Source organism: Pundamilia nyererei, unplaced genomic scaffold, assembly GCF_000239375.1.
Source record: "Pundamilia nyererei isolate P.nyererei 1_Seehausen unplaced genomic scaffold, PunNye1.0 scaffold00018, whole genome shotgun sequence".
Classification (NCBI taxonomy): domain Eukaryota; kingdom Metazoa; phylum Chordata; class Actinopteri; order Cichliformes; family Cichlidae; genus Pundamilia; species Pundamilia nyererei.
This window is the reverse complement of record NW_005187419.1, coordinates 2063499-2080961: the sequence shown is the minus strand read 5'-3', so window position 1 is coordinate 2080961 and position 17463 is coordinate 2063499. Positions and strand designations below refer to the sequence as shown.

The 17463-nt window shown below is 38.6% G+C and overlaps 1 protein-coding gene across 2 annotated transcripts in view; it reads right to left on the bottom strand.

Moving 5' to 3' along the window:
• Nucleotides 1-7709: 7709 nt before the first annotated feature.
• Nucleotides 7710-17463, bottom strand: part of stat5a (signal transducer and activator of transcription 5a) — a 51130-nt gene continuing 41376 nt past the window's right edge. For both annotated transcript variants that reach the window (XM_005726080.1, XM_005726081.1), the window contains 11 exons: nt 13491-13670; nt 12312-12399; nt 11678-11800; nt 11344-11436; nt 10715-10921; nt 9743-9837; nt 9467-9609; nt 9163-9318; nt 8983-9034; nt 8381-8491; nt 7710-8253 (listed from right to left, as the gene is read on the bottom strand). In XM_005726080.1, the coding sequence (XP_005726137.1) occupies nt 8130-8253; nt 8381-8491; nt 8983-9034; nt 9163-9318; nt 9467-9609; nt 9743-9837; nt 10715-10921; nt 11344-11436; nt 11678-11800; nt 12312-12399; nt 13491-13670 (1372 nt within the window). In that variant the 3' untranslated portion in view covers nt 7710-8129. The remainder of the gene's footprint in view (nt 8254-8380; nt 8492-8982; nt 9035-9162; nt 9319-9466; nt 9610-9742; nt 9838-10714; nt 10922-11343; nt 11437-11677; nt 11801-12311; nt 12400-13490; nt 13671-17463) is intronic.

Sequence of the window (17463 nt, the reverse complement as noted above, 5' to 3'; positions counted from 1 at the left end):
ATGAGTATGCTTATGATGTGCATATGTACACTGTTTAATTATTTCATGGTTTGCAGTTAAAGCTAATGCCAGAACTCTTGCTCTTTTTTAATGTCATATTATCACTCTTCATCTAGCATGCAAGGATGACCTTCCCAACTCTCCCTTTCCTACGTATGCACTAATTTAGGGATAATCAGCAGGAACAACAGAGGACACTGAGTATTCAGTGCTCATTTACAATATACTTAATATTCACAAAGTAAACTGAAAATACTCTTGTCACACAGCCACATACATACCACAAACTGAGCATCTGCTGACATTTCTGAGGTCAGATGAGAAAACCTACAACAATGAGGGGTGTGACATTCAGTGTCAGACCAACTCACATCATCACTTGAGCTATAGCCCTTGAGCTGGGGAAAGCAGCCTCCTTTATAACCCACTAAGAAGGCAAATCAAATCATGTCCAATCTGTATATGAAGAGACGTGTGCAGCAGAGAGCATGACTTATGCTCAGATTTGTGAAATGTGGCCAGACTTATCAGTGCAAAAGTATCTCTATATCGCGAGCAGATTTGGTTCTATATTTGGGTGGTTATCTTTTACATGAATGCTGCATACTGTGGAGAAATTATTTCTGCTAAATCACAACACCCACGGGAGACACACACAAGATTATTGTGAACAGTATACAATCATCAGATGTGTTCAAAGGGTATGAAGGTCTGTAGAAATTAAAATTTTCATTCAGGATGCCTGTGTTTCTACTTGTTCTGAGACCACAACGCACCACCCTACAGCTTCTTCTCAAGGACAGGTAGGATGTGGCAAGGGGATGAGAGAATGAAACGACTGCTGATATAAATAGGCAGTGACTTTTTTAAAGAGGAGGCTAGAGGCTTCTACCCCTTTCTTCCCCTTATTCGCTCGTTGCTCTCTCTCCTTTCCCTTCGCGATCTCTGAGGGTCATGTATTATGCATTCTCAGAAATTATTTAGCAAAAATCCTGCTTTTAAAAGCTTCCCCACCCACCCCGGCTGTCTCACTTTAATGTGAAAAGGCCTCAGACGACCGGTCTCCAAACTCAAGCGATAGTTCAAAAGAATTTCCAAGATGTGACCGCAGTCAGTCTTTTTAAAGGGGCATTATACACCCACATTAACTGTGTGTTAGATTGAGCTGTGATATACTTCTTTACTCACTATGGGCATCAAGGCCCAATGAATTACCACATCAGAATCACGGGAACTAAATAAACATTATTTTGTTTGACTGAGAGTAAAATGAGCTAAAATAACTGTGAGCAAGAAAGAGAAATACAGAGCAGGCTGCATCAGCAGTTTTAAACATTGAAATGGCAGTGATGCTCTAAAATAACACCTTGTTGTTTTCTATTGAGGTTTGTTATAGTTTCCTGTGGCAGGATGTCAGCCATAGCTGTATACAGTAAGGCGCTGCTCCCTGCTGTTGCAGTAGCTGCCAGGTTCAGGCCAATGGAATCGCCGTTGCCGTACCTGCAAGCATCTAACGGCTCTCTCCTCCCTGAGTGCTGGGAGGAGTCGCCTTCTCAGAGATTTAAATGAAACCACAAGAGCAAGGCATATATTAGTATATGGTGAGAAATGAGAACTCTAAATATCAGCGATGACTATCTATAGAGGAAGTTCACGATGTTCACAGATGGGGAGCGGAGGGTGTGTCTTCCTGATCTTTGTCACCACTTCCTGTGCTAGCACATGTGATAATTGGTTAATCAGGAATCGAAACCACAAATAAAAGAATGAACATTAGAAACGCTTTTTAGAACTGTGCTTTTTTTTTTTTTTTTTTTTACACACTAATTGTGCACTTCCAATTGATTCTTTTCAGGACAAAGTCAAAAGAGATCACTGTCAGATAACTAGCCAGCTGCAATGCCAATGACCAAGCCGATCCTTTATGTCAACTACACACTACACAATCTTTTAAAGTGACGCTGTTGTGTTGACAAACTCATCAAACTGACAGATGGAAAAATAAACAGCTGGCAGCATATTTAAAACATGTTTGTGGTAGTTCCCACGACAGAGCGAGGAGAGACTGGGGCAAGTTAGGCAGAGGACCATTTGTGTTATTTTTGCCATGTATGTAGATGTTTCTTGCATATTTTCACACACTGTTCTGCAAAGTGAAGATTCTTTCTCCAGAGGTAAACAGCCAGCTTACATCTTACTGTATAGATAACTTGCACAGACTACAATGATTGCTAATTCATGACTACAATAATTATAGAAAGAGTACCATGTGTGCAGAAGTTTACATAAAATGCTAAAAATGGAAAATGTGGACTGTCAACTAGTTCAACTTTTTGACTAATGTTGCACTTGCTCACCCGAGGCAGCATGGATGTACAGCTTGCTGCTTCTTGTATCTCAGCTCTAAACATTTCTTGGTTAAGATTACTTCTCTACAACAACATCTTTTGATCTGCTACGAAGGCAGCGCTGTTGATGCCTGATCAGCTATCAGTTGCATCAGTGTGCGAGCTGAAGTGAATGATACACATCTTTTGGCTAGAATAAAGTCAACCTTAAAGTCGTCTTTGACGCCTGAGCTTCCGATGCATCATCAACTTCACTTTCACAATCTGAGAAGAACTGACTTCATTGCTCATGAAGAAGAGTTTCTTGCTCTGCGGTGATCTATTATCAGATGTGTTTCTCATCTTCAGTTCACTAGCCTTTACTATATGTCTATTTGTAGTGCTTGTCAAAACGTTGCAGATACCCATATCATTATGTGCATTGTAGTGATGTAGCAATTTGATGACCAGCTTTGTTCACAAAGTAATAAATCAGAAGATCATTAGATAATGACTCCTCTGAATAATGGGGGAAACTGAGCTCAATGTAACCCACTGACAGTGGCCTAATCTTGGCCCCATTTTGAGGACAATTTTTTATGATTTAATCTTAGACAGTAAATAATTGAAATAGTCTTTGTACACAGCATAATGATTACGCTGCCTGATAATGTGAATAGAAGCAACAATGGACAAGAAAGTCTTTTACCTTATCAGGTGAAATCAACCCATGCAGTATTTTTTTTTCTTTTGGCAATTCTGCTATGTGCTTCAAAAGAAAAAGCTGTACTTTTTATCCATCATAGGAACAAGACAAGAACCTCTTAAGACAGATTATTGAAAATGTGGATATGGATACAGGTTCTGAAGAGAACATCCTATATACATCAACAGCATGCATGCCAGGAGTGAATCAGACATCAGTGTACCAGGATCTTCAGAAATGGTATTCAGACAGGAAAAGGGCATGCTAACAGTAGCAAAGAAGTGAAGGTGACAGGGATGGAAGGGGCGGGATTACCAGAAGATAGGTTACCAAATATACAGGACACCTAAAAATACCTGAATATCCCACAGGCCAATGGGAGCCATTTTTTAGATGCAAAAAGATCTTTTGCACTATGACCATATTTGTATGTGAAAAGAAGCCAGCTCAGTGCTATGAATAAGACCCCAGTCATCAACACGTACACCTTTCCAGTGAAAAGATATCAGTCTGCATGAATAAGCTTTGTTAATAATCTACACTTTTTCAATTGAAATTTATCAACAAGCACTGGCCGTTTTCTGATCCTGTGGACTCTGCTGACATCTAGTGGTGGCTCTTTATTTTGTTTCATAAAAGTTAGAATAAAGATAGAGATATTAAAGTACAGAATATGGCTAACAGCTGCTTCTTTGAAAAGTATATATATATATATTATGTCCTTAACTCAGAAAGTGTGCTAACTTATACCTATGTGTATAGTTACACAACTATAGATGGAAAATAAACTATCATCCTTTCATGAGCAGAGAAGAATCAACTTTTTGGGATTTCCTTACCTGGATGACTGAGCACACATCGAAGCATCAGGAGATAACCACACCTTAAAAGTATATTATTTTTCGGTTGACCTACAAAACAGTCTGCGCCCTCAAAACTGACATATCATATATATTTTATTACTTTCATTGCAAATGGACACAGCATAATTACTGTAGCCTAATTATAAAAGCACAATTTCATATATCTCACTTTCTCTATCTTCAGTATTTATTAATTTATTTAATTGTATCATTTTGGGGGGAATTCTTCTTCTGTACACCACTACAGTGAATTTGAAATCAAACAATATTGCATTAACTGGGAATTGCAGCCATTATAATGCCTAATTCCCTTAACTACGAGGTTCAGTACTAATTGGGTAAAATATAGTTTTTAAATAAGGATTGTTCTTTTCAATATTTGATAAAAAATCCTTTACAATTAATGACTGCCTGAAGACCACGATCAATGGTTATCATCAAATGCCGTGTCTTCTTTAAGATGTTCTGCCGGGCCTTTGCTGCAGACGCTTCCAGTCAACATTCAGTTTTGTCTACAGTAACTAAGCATGCTTCACTGGGTTGTGACTTCAAATAATATCCAATTTCTATTAATATCTGTCGGTTTTGCAGGATTTGGAAAACTAATCAGAAAGTAAAGCCCTGCACATTAAACTTATGGACCTACCTGCAGTTGTTCTATAGTCCCTTCTGTACTGTAAATTATTTTAGGCCCAATTTCTACAGGAAAACTACTCGAGTCTGTTGAGTCTTCATATGCAAAATCAAGCCTTTGCGCTATAATAATAGTTTGTTTGTTTATTTGTTTAAATAAAAAGCAATAGTAAAAAAATGGGCAGAATGTGGTTAAGTTTTACTGAATTCCATGGAAAATAATGTATCTCTTATCTAGGCATGACACAAACCAGATAAGTGACAATTTAGCAAAAAAACCACACAAAGCCATGTTTCCTGCCTCCACTAGATGGCAGAAACGAGCTGATATATAGATTCCCAGCATGTGAAATAATTTCCTTTCAAATAGAGGAAGACACCAGGGTGGATCTAGAGATATTTTCTTAAGGTGGCATGAAAATGAGATGGGGTGGCCAACTCAAAGCCATTTCTTTACACATTGGTGTTACATTCTGTAATATGTATCAAATACGGTTTAAATACAAATGCAGCAAGTATGCACATCATTCATATAGACATAGTCTATAACTTTCTTACTGGCTTTTGATTTTATGTACTGTATAGCCTATATAATAAATAAGCATGTAGCCAAATAAGTGTGAAATCCAGAAAGCTACACGTGAGATGGATCAGTAAAAAGTCTTTAGTAATAATCAAATTGTTACACCAAATGTCAGAAATCTGCACTTTCATGAAGAAACGGGTGTATTTTTCCAACAGAACTTTAAACCTCATTTTTCATGATTTACTGGGTTACGTAAGACTCACCTTCATAGCATTTCCAGTGTAACAATCAACCACCTGTGTTGAAATCTCAAATGTTATTGATTCAAATTGTGCTCAGGGACAATTAGAGGTGTCAGTTGCTGCTAAAAGCAAGAAAATAAAGCAATTTTGGTTGCTATGCAAATTATATTATGCAACATATTCAGTTTTAGTATCTATAAGTCAACGTTAATTGCAGCTAGGCTCAAAGTATTAATTCTAGCTTATTTTAATAACCAGTATTGTCATATGCAAAACTATGGTGGCACTGGGGATGGGACATTCTAGGCCTGCCCCAGATCAGGGGTGATCTGACTTTTGACAAATGGTCTATTATTTTTCCAATAAGCTTTCCGTTTCTATACTATTTAGAGTTGATCATTCAAAATAACTGAATGTGAATCTTGTGTTTTTAATTGCATTTATCGTTGGCCCAATGCCACGTATTTTTTCATTGTGCAATATGAAAAGCATTTTGAATTCTCCATGCTCCAGTTTGCAAGCCTGTTAACACCGTTGGAAAACAGCTTAACATCATTCAAAAGCTTCACAGGCAGTGTGGGTGAATTATAATTTATGGTAGGAAACAACTGCCTGGCGGAGAAACGTGTAAAACTTTAAATCACAGTGGTATGCTTCGTGCAATAGTCAATATATTCATGCAAATAGCTAGGCATGTACTTTTAAAGTACTGTTTTTTAGTCGTTTAATTCAATGTCAAGAATCAAGATTCTTTGGTGATGACTTCAGCTCACATTCTTAATCTGGCATAAATTACTTTGATTTGTTTTCTCCATATGGAAGGCCTCATCGAATATCGATTAGTCCATCACTTTGATATCATGTTGTACTGCATATTATGACATATTACTTGTTTTACTCTGTATATTTGCACATACAAAACATATTTAGCACAAGACATTTAAAATTCAAAGTATTCCTACAGATTGAATTCAAATTATTTATAAAACTTTATTTCCTTCTTTTCAACCCAACAGCTTTTTCGCTTGGAAAACTTCCAAGTCATAAACCCAAACCACAAACAGGGTACGTACATAAAACAGCACACAGCGCCATCTATATCGTTAAAAAATACACAGACTACAGTGAAACAAAGCTCAGAAGTGATGATAATGAGAGACATAGCACAAGACTGTCCATGTAGCTTGAGATTTCTAAAACAGGAAAGAAAGTGAGGCAAAAGAAAAAGTTTTGTTTTTTTTAAAAAAGGAAAAGAAATATTTCAAATACTGTTGTGTTTACTGGACAAACACAGAACTACACCTTTAATTTCCAGTTGCCGTGCGTCCTTTTTCAGTTGCTACTTATGGTCAACGGGGGACTTCTTATCTGACGGAGAGAGTATTGTACGGTCATGCAAAAGGTTACATTCAATTTGGGAGTGCCAGTGAAACAATAATAATAATAAAATACAATTAAGATAGAGAAAATAAATTCATATATTTCGTATACATAGATCTCTTCTTTTTGGCTTATACATCAGTTAAGCAAAGTGATTCATTCCTGAGATGCAAGACAATTATTTTTTTATGTGTGTGTGGACGGGTGGGGGAAATCAAAAGTCAGGTAAAGAAACACACTGACACAGTTCAACATCCTAGAATCCTAAACATGACCCAGCAGCTTGTGAGTATGTGCAAGCATTCGAAGTCTGCACTCGTTCATAGATGCAAAGAAAAAAAAAAAATATATATATGCACTGAAAGGCCGAAAAGTCACAAGGGAGCAGAACAGCCTCAAATATTCAGGCATTAACAATCAGACGTGACACTTCATGATTCCGGTGTTTTCCAGGTGAGCAGTTTCAAGCATAAAAACAGCCAACAGAGTTAGCCTGTGCAGCAAGGGATCGTCTTCACAAAAAATAATGCAGATTAAAAGAAGAAAAACTTCTGACCGTACCTACTGGTGAGAATGTGGTGCAGAAAACAACAAGAGAATCATTAACAGAGACTGTCAGTGGAATAATGCGAGGTAGCACTGATGAGGGGCACAGAGGGACCTGAGAGGACAAGCAGGCAGCACTGGGTAGATGCTCAGATTTGCATTTCAGGTACAAACAGAAGAAAAAGTAGCCCTGTGAGAGCAAGGGAGGTACATAATTCTCCCCTCCTTTCAGCTGGTGAACAAATCAGAAACAAATACACCTTAAATTTGTGCATGTGTATCTTTGAAGCGTGTGTGCTGTCAGTGAGCAAAGAGTCACTCTGCCTTTAGGTTAGTGTATATGGGTTTGAAAAAAAATGACTGTAACTCTCCAGAGCAGTGACTCGGATTATGTTGTTAGGAGCAAAATCAAAACTTTTCATCAAAGTTTCTCTTTTTTCTTTCTTTTTTTTGTCAAAGGGCAAGTTCAATGTCACTAATAAAATACTAATAACCCATTTACAAAGAAGAAAATATAAAATAAAAACATTCAACTTCTAAAATAACTTCATACAGTAGCATATTTTAAAAAAAAATCAGTTTAAAATCAATTGAAAATGCATGCACTATGTGAGTGACCATTACTTCTTTTTCATAACATTGTAACATTAGAGGTTTTGCATTATACTTTCTTTTACAAACACTGATTACACAAATAAAAACAATATGAAGTCACTGGCATGCATGTTTTCATGCTGGAAAGCAAAAAAAAAAAAAAAAAAAAACACAACCATTATGAACATTTCACATTATAGCAATCTGAAAAAAAAATGAGAGAGACCAATGGAATTAAACCATGTCGATGTGAGTAGGGCAAGTTGCTGGGCAGGGCTCATTTGGTTTTGTTGCGAGTTAAACGGTCAAAGGTCACGACTGCTGGCCACTCCACTGGCTCTCTACAGGCCGCCGGAGAAGCTCTTCTACATGCCTCGCTACGTCCATGGTGTCATCTAGGTCAAAGTCTCCATCTGCATCCAACATAGAGTCAGCCCTGCCACAGGAAATAGATAGAGGCCACTCACACAAGCTTTCGGCATAACGGCGATCAAACAGCAGGAGTTACAAGAAACTCCTTGCACGCACAAAATTGGGACACGGAAAAAATGTTGTAAACTCACATAGCTGGATATATGCCATAGGCGTGAGGGTGACTGACAGGTGCTGGAGAGGCACCTTGATCCATGTAAGTTGGATTCCCACTTGCTGGGTCTGGATTGGCTGTGGCAAACCTGAAAACAACCAAAACACCACATTTTGGTAATGAACAAAGTACGTATACATCTCTGAATGTATCTACACATAGACACAAGGAAAAAAAAAGAAAAGAAAACAACAACCCCCCATGAGCCTGTGTTCAGTAGTTGCCTAAGCAACGATCCTCAGCATGATTTTCAGGCCTTCTTGTATCATTATGGCCGTTTTCCATATCTGCAGGTGAACCAACTGTGGAGAAAGGCAGGGAGCGTGCCTTGCTAACTAACAAGCCTAACTCTTATGATCAGCGGAAGACGAGCTCGCGCAGGAACCCAGGCCGCGCTTAATTGGCCTCCTCCAACTGTAACAGCTAGCTAATAGCTGATCTGAATTCATGGCCCAGTATTTTGTGATTAACTCTAAATTGTGCTTTACAGAATAAAATGCTGGGTGGATGGCAACGAGAAAAGAATGGAGAGGAAACGGTGATGGAAGGACACGAGAAAAAGAGAGAACGGGAACTTACTCAGGCACAACTTGTTTGATCTGTGGTTTCACGTAACCGTCAACTGCTTTAGCTTTGAAACAGACAAGCACAGGCAGACAGAATAAGTAATGGCTCGATGTGATCATCATTCAGTAATGAAGGCTTCGCAGCTGTGAGATTCAAATTTGAAAGTAACAGTGTGCTCAGAAGGACGCTTACAGAGAGGCGGAGTGTAGTATTTGGAGAAAACCTCATCCTTGGGTCTGTCAGGGTAGAGGAATAGAAGGTGGTTGAGATCACTAATGCGGTCAGCCAGAGAGCGAATGGTAAAGTCTTTGGTTGTGTAGGGCATGAGGTTCCAAACCATTCTTTCACCTGCGAAAAAAAACAGCAACAAAAGAAAAACTGAATGGGATTTCTTTATTTCTCTGTGGCTTCTGTGCTTGTTAGAAAGAGGCCCGTCTGATGAACGGTGTGGTTTAAAAAACAAAAATGGAGAAATTTTGTGTTTTGCATGCTTTACCTGCTTTGTTAGGATTTTCTGCCACCCAGGCAATTGTAATTCCTCCAATTTCAGAATCACTAAAGCGCAGGAGGAAGGTACCGTTGGGTTTAGACATGAGCATATCCTGAGCTTGCTGCTTGTTCACAAAGCCCAGGATGGCTCTAAAAATAGAGGAAGAGAGACATTAATAAAAAATAAAATAAAATAAAATAAAATAAAAATTGTGCCTCGTTCTTGTCCCTCCTCATTTTGAATCTTTTGAAACTGAACAAAAACCCTCAGCAGTTTCCTTACCCATCATTCCAGTGTGGTTTCAGATGCTTTTTTGTGAGTTCCATCACACCATCAAACCACTGCCAAAATGTGAAGTTCCTCCCTGGCAAGCTTTCCTGTAAAGGGGCATAGTTTGGGGAATTTTTTTTTTTTTTTTAAAACACATGAAAAACAAACAAACAAAAAAACCCCAGACTGAACTGACAACTGTTAAAATGTTTTTTGATGACCCAATTCAGTCTATAATAATGAAAATCTCCTCAACCGCTGACAGTAATCACAGTTCTCTTTATGATTTTAAAATTTGTGCAGCTGTGCACGTCTCTGGGTAAAGTTCTGCATATTTCTATAACCTATACTTACATCTCTGGAGTGATTAAAACTTAATGTTCCTGTAATCTAATAAGACCCGTGGCCTGTGGTGAATCTGAGTGCATTTTCTGAATCACAAGCTACTTAGAAGCAGAAAATGAGGCTTTCAGCATTTTTTTTTTCCTGTGCGGATAAACAAGCCCATTAAACCGACCTACACTTAGGTGGGTAAGTATTTGGACAATGACACAATTTTTGTCATATTACCACTGTGCACCAGCACAGTAGGTTTTAGATAAAACAATCAAGATTTGACTGAAGTCTTTCATGTTGAATTAAAGGAGTTTAACAAAACATATTGCATTAACTAATTAGGAAGTACAGCTATTTTGATATATAGTCGCTCATTTTCAGAGGTTCAGTTATATCAGAGGTAAATTGATTAAACCCCTTGAACTGCTGCAAATGGAGCAAGAAATATTTCTATGTATGAATAACACAGCAATAGTAAATCCTTTCATGAAGAACAAGTATGTGGTGCAAATGACTAACTGAACTTTGCCTGCAGGCGTTTTAAATCTATACTTTCGCTAAAACAGATATATGGAATACTCTTCATAAAAGCTGTGTGCATGTATAGAGACGAACAGGATCATGAGTAAGAAAGAGGCCGTTTCTAACCCTGTTAAACTGTGACCAGGTCATAGTCATGCTCCGGTAGTCATCAGGGTTGTTGCTGGAGCTGCTGAAGGCTTTTTGAGCCAGAAATACCAAGTTCTCCTCCGACAGACCTCGATTACTTTGCACCTCTGCCTTGTACTTCATGTTGATGACCTCACACAGCTGAGGCCAAAGCACCTTATCTGGCACGAGGAAAGGCACCCGGCCCTGCAACACACGAAGAAAACGGCAAAGAATTTTCACTCACATCACCAGATACAACACACAGACACAAAACATAAGTGACACACACGTTATGCCTTTGCATAAACATTTTTTTTTTAAAGAAAAAAAATTAAATATTTAATAATTACATTAAAAACCTAAATTTAAAACAGATTTAAACACGCACTTGTGTTTCAGTTCCGGGCTGCACGTGTTACATTACATCTAAAGAACTAGCAATTATTTTGTAAGAGCTAAACTATTTAAACATGTGCACGCTTCAGAAATATTTGATTCAAGGCCTTCCTCAGTTAACGCAGTACTTCTGCATTAGGATACAAAAATATCACTAAGCTGAATAATTATTTAATGCTTGTTCCAGGAAGGTTTGCATTGCATGCAATATCTCTGAAACATTTACGTACCGGCTCTGCAAAAGCGTTGTCCCACAATACAGTTGCAGTGGCATTATTGTCTTGGCTACCATGAACAATCACCACTACAGGAAGTGATAATGTCTGTTGAGAGAAAGAAAGGAGGAAATTGCAAAAGTAAATAATGCACTTACAGCACAATAAAACATTTCTTGCATTTCATAATTTTTTTTTTAAACATGATAAAAACAACAGGGAAAAAGACAGAAGGAACAAGTGGGAGTACTTGAGCCAGATTCTTACTTGCAGCATGTGCATGCACGCACACACATGTGTATTTAAAGTATAGTGTTTTTTATTCATTAATTTGCCTACATCCTCTTACCTTCACTTGAAAGACAAGCTCATTGCTTCCAACACTAAACTGGGACTCAAACAGAATGGTGAATTTCTCTTCTGTGACAGATTCTGCTCCTCGTCTGTCCGATCGCTTGATCCTCTTTAAAGACTGCATGATAAATGATGTGCAAGAACAAATGGTATGTATTAACTACGCAGTTAGGCTTATAAGCGTCACACACAGTCAGTACATGCATGCAGATTATTGGGATCATATGTGAATAATCCTTGGAGGGCTCTGGAGATTGTTGCTAACAACATTAGTGACGAAGAGGAGAACTTCACTGAAGCTGCAGGCCGATCCTCCAAAGGACTACTGTTCACAATTTTAATCCAAGGGAAAAAATGCTATATGGGACATAATGATTGGCAATTACTTCCCTTATATAAGCGGCTGAGCAACTCTCCTGTATAGACCCAAGACATTTTTATTATTTACCTGTTTCGTGTATAGTGCAGCAAAAGAAAGCAAATAGCAAGGTGCTATTATTTTAGATTAAATGCTAAGATACTTTTTGTATAGAAGGAACAATGGCAATACTACTTCAGCTTTACTTTTTTTATTTATTCATTTATTTTTTACATGGAAATAATAATCTTCCCTAATAGCTCATACTTACCATGTTCCTGAAGTGGGCGCTCAGAGTGCCCGTAGTCTGGTGGTACTCCATCACACAGTTATTGTTAAGAATTTCACCACTGCTATCACTGAAACACAGAGACAATAAAGTTAGATATTATCTACAAATGCATGTTTACACAGCAGGAGCTTTTTGTTTTGTATGGAGGGAGTGGTTGGTAGGTGTGTGTGTGTAGGGGGGGTATTGCGTGCATAATTGGCAGGTTTAACTGCCACCATTAGTCTTCTCTAAACACTAAACACAAGTATGGCAGGTTCAGGGCTGTTTTCTTGTTGTCTTTCCTTGTAGCCTGCATGTTTTTATTTCTTCCTGGAAATTAGTGGGTGGAGACAACCTGGATAGAAACCACACCTGAGCAAGTTGGGCTCAGGAGACTATTAAGCTGCCTAGCAAGACCATCTTGCTCACTTTCTATCTCTTCGATTTCCTCACTAACCGGTGGAGCTATGTCGTGCTTTTTGGTTTTACATTCATTCACTACTCACTTCCTCAGACACTGCCTACATACTAAATTACTGACATGCGCACACTGCTGGTTTGTTGAATTGGTTTGTTAAATGCAGTTACAAAACGCTTAGCATTACTAGACTACACTTCATGTGGCGTCCCTCTTTAGTCACATGCTTTTGAGCGAGACGTTGTGGCAGAAGTCTCTCGACAAGTGGTTTAGATGAGACGCAGCAGATGTATGTAGATTTGCTCTGTAGATTTTGCTAAGATGTAGCCGCTCAGCCACTTTCCCACTAGCTGCCTGGCAGACCTACAGTCTTGTAAGGTTTCTATTAGTTAGGAGGAATGTGGAACGAGGCTGTGGAACAGGCTAAATGCGGATTCTGTGTCCACACCATAGATTCCTCTTAGACATTGTTCAAGTTCCAGTCATGTTTCTGTGGTGCGGTCTCGGGACACACTAGGCCAGAGTTCATCATGGGATCCCGTAATCTCTGAAGAAAACCAAACCGCTTATCTTAATTGCGCTATGGTAACTTATTGCAGTGTTATCTCTCTCTCTGTCAAGGAAGATGGAATGCGAAAAGTTGAGCGTTTAAAAAAAAGGGGATGTATGTATATGCTGTATGAATGAAGCATGTTGTATAAAGCTCTTTGAGTGATCAGCAGAAAAGCACTAGTCCATTTGCACCAATGCACCAAACTTACTTTCTTGTGTTTTCATTTTTCAAGAGGGCCTTGGCTTGCTGTTCGCTGATGATGGTAGCTTTGACTTGTGGGGGATTCATGTGTACGTTCAGCTTGCCTCCCACTAGAAGGCGCACTGTAGCGGCAAACTTAGTTTGGGTTTTAAGGACCTGTGGAGGTTGTTTCTCAATGATGAATGTGCTGTGGATAGAAGAGTGACAGTTAGAGTGTGACAAATGTCTTTATCATCAGATACCTACTGCCACTATATGCACATCTTAAAGCGACATCCAACCACCCGTCCATTTAATTAACGGGTTGTCAAATAACAGCTCTGGTAGTATGTATCAGTGTCACATGAACAACCAACAGTGTACGTGAGGAAATCTTGGGGTTTGCAAATATGTCAGTGTCAAATTCCATCTGTTCCAAGCAAAAGCAAAATAGATCAGTATCATTGTTGTTTAGTGAACTTTAGTACAGCTGCACAGATTATAAGCTCTACTTCGGTCTTAAATTGTTGCTGAGTATTTGCAGCTTCAACTGAAACAATTGTTTAGGAAACAGTTAACTTTCCATTCCAGTTGTGCAGGTTATGTACACAATTTTCAACTGTGGATTTTTTAAGCTTTTTGCTTTCGTTCTGTAGAAAGAAGACTGACAACTTTGAGAATGTGCACTAAAAAGTCACTTGTCCTATAACTAAGCTTATAGTCTACTCACTGAAACTGTTTCAATAAAAGATAAAACAGGCTTAAAGCATAAAAAAGACAGCATGAATGATTTATGATGTAAAACATGTTAAAATTATTTGGTGTTGAATGTTGCAAACTCTGTCCTGAAAATGAAACTTCACAAGGTGAAAATGACCTTATTTGTAACTGTTCCCACTAATAGAGGTCATAAAGGTAATCACTGCTCAGTAAAACAACAGGTCTCTTATGAAATTATTCTTTTGCTTTTACTGTCTGTTGCGTGATTGGCCCAATAACACAACCTAATGATTACTTTGAGCTGAGAAGCAACTTAAAAGCAAACGTATCCTACTTAAGCTGCATGACCATGAACTTGTAATATGTTTTTAATAGCCAAGACAGCGTATTTTGACACATGCGAGGAAGTATTGTAGGCCTTGGAAAGGTTGCCAGTCCATCACAGGGTTAACAGAGAGACCGGTAAGCATTAAGAGTCACATCCACACCTGCTGCCAGTTAACCTACAAGCATAGGGCTGTTCGATATAACGATATATATCGGATGATGATATAAAAACATCTATCGTTTCATTTTACGCTATCGTTTGTTTCGTGGTGTCGTAAAATAAACTGTTTACGGCAATATTTTTTCATCGTTCTGATGGTCACTGTAGTGGCTATATTAATTTCTTAAAGTTCTCTCTTTCTCTTATATGTAAATAACCACACTACTGACGGACAAGCGCCTGTTTTATGCGTTGCCGTTAGCAACAACGACGGTGACACCTTCGCGTGTCCGCTTGTTTATGTTCCACATAAACCTTTCACAATAAAGCTCAAGATCCTGTTGAGACTTTTCAAAATAAAATGAATCACGTGAAAGAGCAGATTATTTATGGATGAGAAGTAAAGAAGAGCCGCCAGGTGCTAAAAAAATAAACCTTAGACTCAAAAGTTAGAACAGGCAACCCGCAGCACGCCGTGTAATAAATACAAAGAAAACTGCGGCTGTTACAACTTATGTCTAAAAATGTATAGTTTCATGCATCGGTTAAAACACTTGACTCCGGGTAAAGGACGCGCAGCTGGAAACACTTCACGCAAGTCGAGCTGCCCGAGATTCACAGAATTTACAGAAAATGTTACATATAATTTTTTTGTGATTTATATCGTTATTATCGTTTATATCGGACGATAGAATTCTTATATCGGGATATGAGATTTTGGTCATATCGCACAGCCCTATACAAGCATATCTTTAGACTGTGGGAAACTGTGAGAAACACTTAAGCATGCAGAGAAAAGAAGGGACGAAGAACATGCAAACTATGCAAACGAGTCAATGAACTAAAGCTAGAAAGACTGGTATCGCTGTAGTTTAGTGAACTTTAGTGAAAGGCAGAGTTGAACAAATATTAGGAGATCAGTAACCTCACTGCAGCAGAACCTGTTATGTATGTGCACTCTCTACGGCATTAATTGTTTAAGGAAAAAGTTTTAAGCATATAAAGGATGGAGCATGTTTTATGATAGGGTAATGATGGGGTAATGTTCAGCGAACTGTTTTGTTTTGTTAATAAAAACTCCAAACTCTTTATGCTCTAATGACCTGCAGGCTTGAGAACATTAACCTTTCAAAATGACCTTTATTGCTGCCTTGCGCACTATTTGAAGGTCATGTAAGTAATCGCTTTCAAGTTAACCGACAGGGTTAACAATTACTTTCTTCTTAAAGAGTTGGTGCTTCTTTTGTATGGCGGTGTAGCCGTTTTCTGATTTCCACATTAACATTAAAGAGACCAAGAAGTGAGATAACAGCAGAATCAGCGTAATGATTAATCCTGCAGGCTCAGAGGAAGCTTGAAAGCAAACAAATACTGCTGAACTAAGTGGTTATGAGAAGACCGCACTTTGCAATTGCCAGTGTGAAACCTCCCGGGGCTCCTAGGGAGTAAAGATAGGAGGAAACATAATCTGCATTTATATTGTGCTTGATAGCTGTGCATTACTGTCTTGTTTCAGACTTGTCTGTGGCCAGTCAAAAATCGTTGTGACAATGACATGACTTCTTAGTGGGTTATGGGTCCCTGCAGGGAATCTACTAGGAAAGCGAGAGAGGACACTGTCACAAACTTCAGAATACTTCTTGTTCAGAGATGCTGGATGACTAAAAGATACTGGCATATGTGCATTTGGGGCTTAAAATAATGGACTAAAACAAGTTCCCTGTGCACTTCCTTCCCTTTAAGCTCTCGAACAGTGTATGCTTTTTGTTTCTGCATATCTGTATAGTTGCATTCTTTGTCTCTGGGTTCGTACGTATTTCATGAAATCTAAAATGCAAATGCTCAGTGCATTGCTTTCACACTCATTATTCTGTATTACATAAAGTCAAATCCTAAATTTAATTTAACTTTTAAGGTCTAATCCCCATAGGTTACAGTAACTGAAACCCCACTTTTTGACTTTTGTTTATGCAGTTTAATACAGTGTACAGTGTACTTGTCTATGTGGGAGTGTGGGAGTCATTATTGGGGGCAGTTAGCCAAAGTCCATAATGGAAAATTCCCTTTACCACCCAGACTCTAGCACTATGGATCGAGGTTATTGTAATATATGATATTGGTAACAGCTATGCAGCTTAAATTGTGCAAGGGCTACCCTGAGAAAAGAGGTATTGATGGTGGATTATTGATGTCTACAGTTACCAGTGCTATGTGTATTAATGTACCTCCCCACTATCGCATTATCGGATACCATAGAATAGTCCATCCACCTATTCACTTTTTACTATTTAACTGGTTGCAGTAATCTAATCTAAGCAGAGATGCTGAGACACCCCTCCCTTCAGCCACCGCCTCCTCCTCTTCAGAGACATTTATGTTCCAGCTCTCTACAGCATGTTTTGTGTTTGCCCTGGGATCTCCTCCTAGTGGGCCATGCCCAAAATACCTCAAAAAGAGGGTATCTAGAAGACATGTCTGACATATCTGAGGGCAGCCCAAACACCCCTTGAAGGAAGGTTATGTGTGTCACTACCAATAGCTTGTGGCCATAGGTCAGGGAAGGAAAGCAGACTGTCCAGCAAAGCTTTGCCTTCTGCTCAGCTCGCTTTACCACAACAGGCTGCGGCAGCATCAGGATTATAGCTTAAGTACAAGGTAAAGAGCTCTCATGTTTCCTTTAACACTCACACAATAAGTGTAAGAGAGAGACAAGAAAACCCAAACTTTAACAACATTTTTGCATGTGGATTGAATTACATTATTTGATGGATAATTTCGAATGCCGGAGTAATTT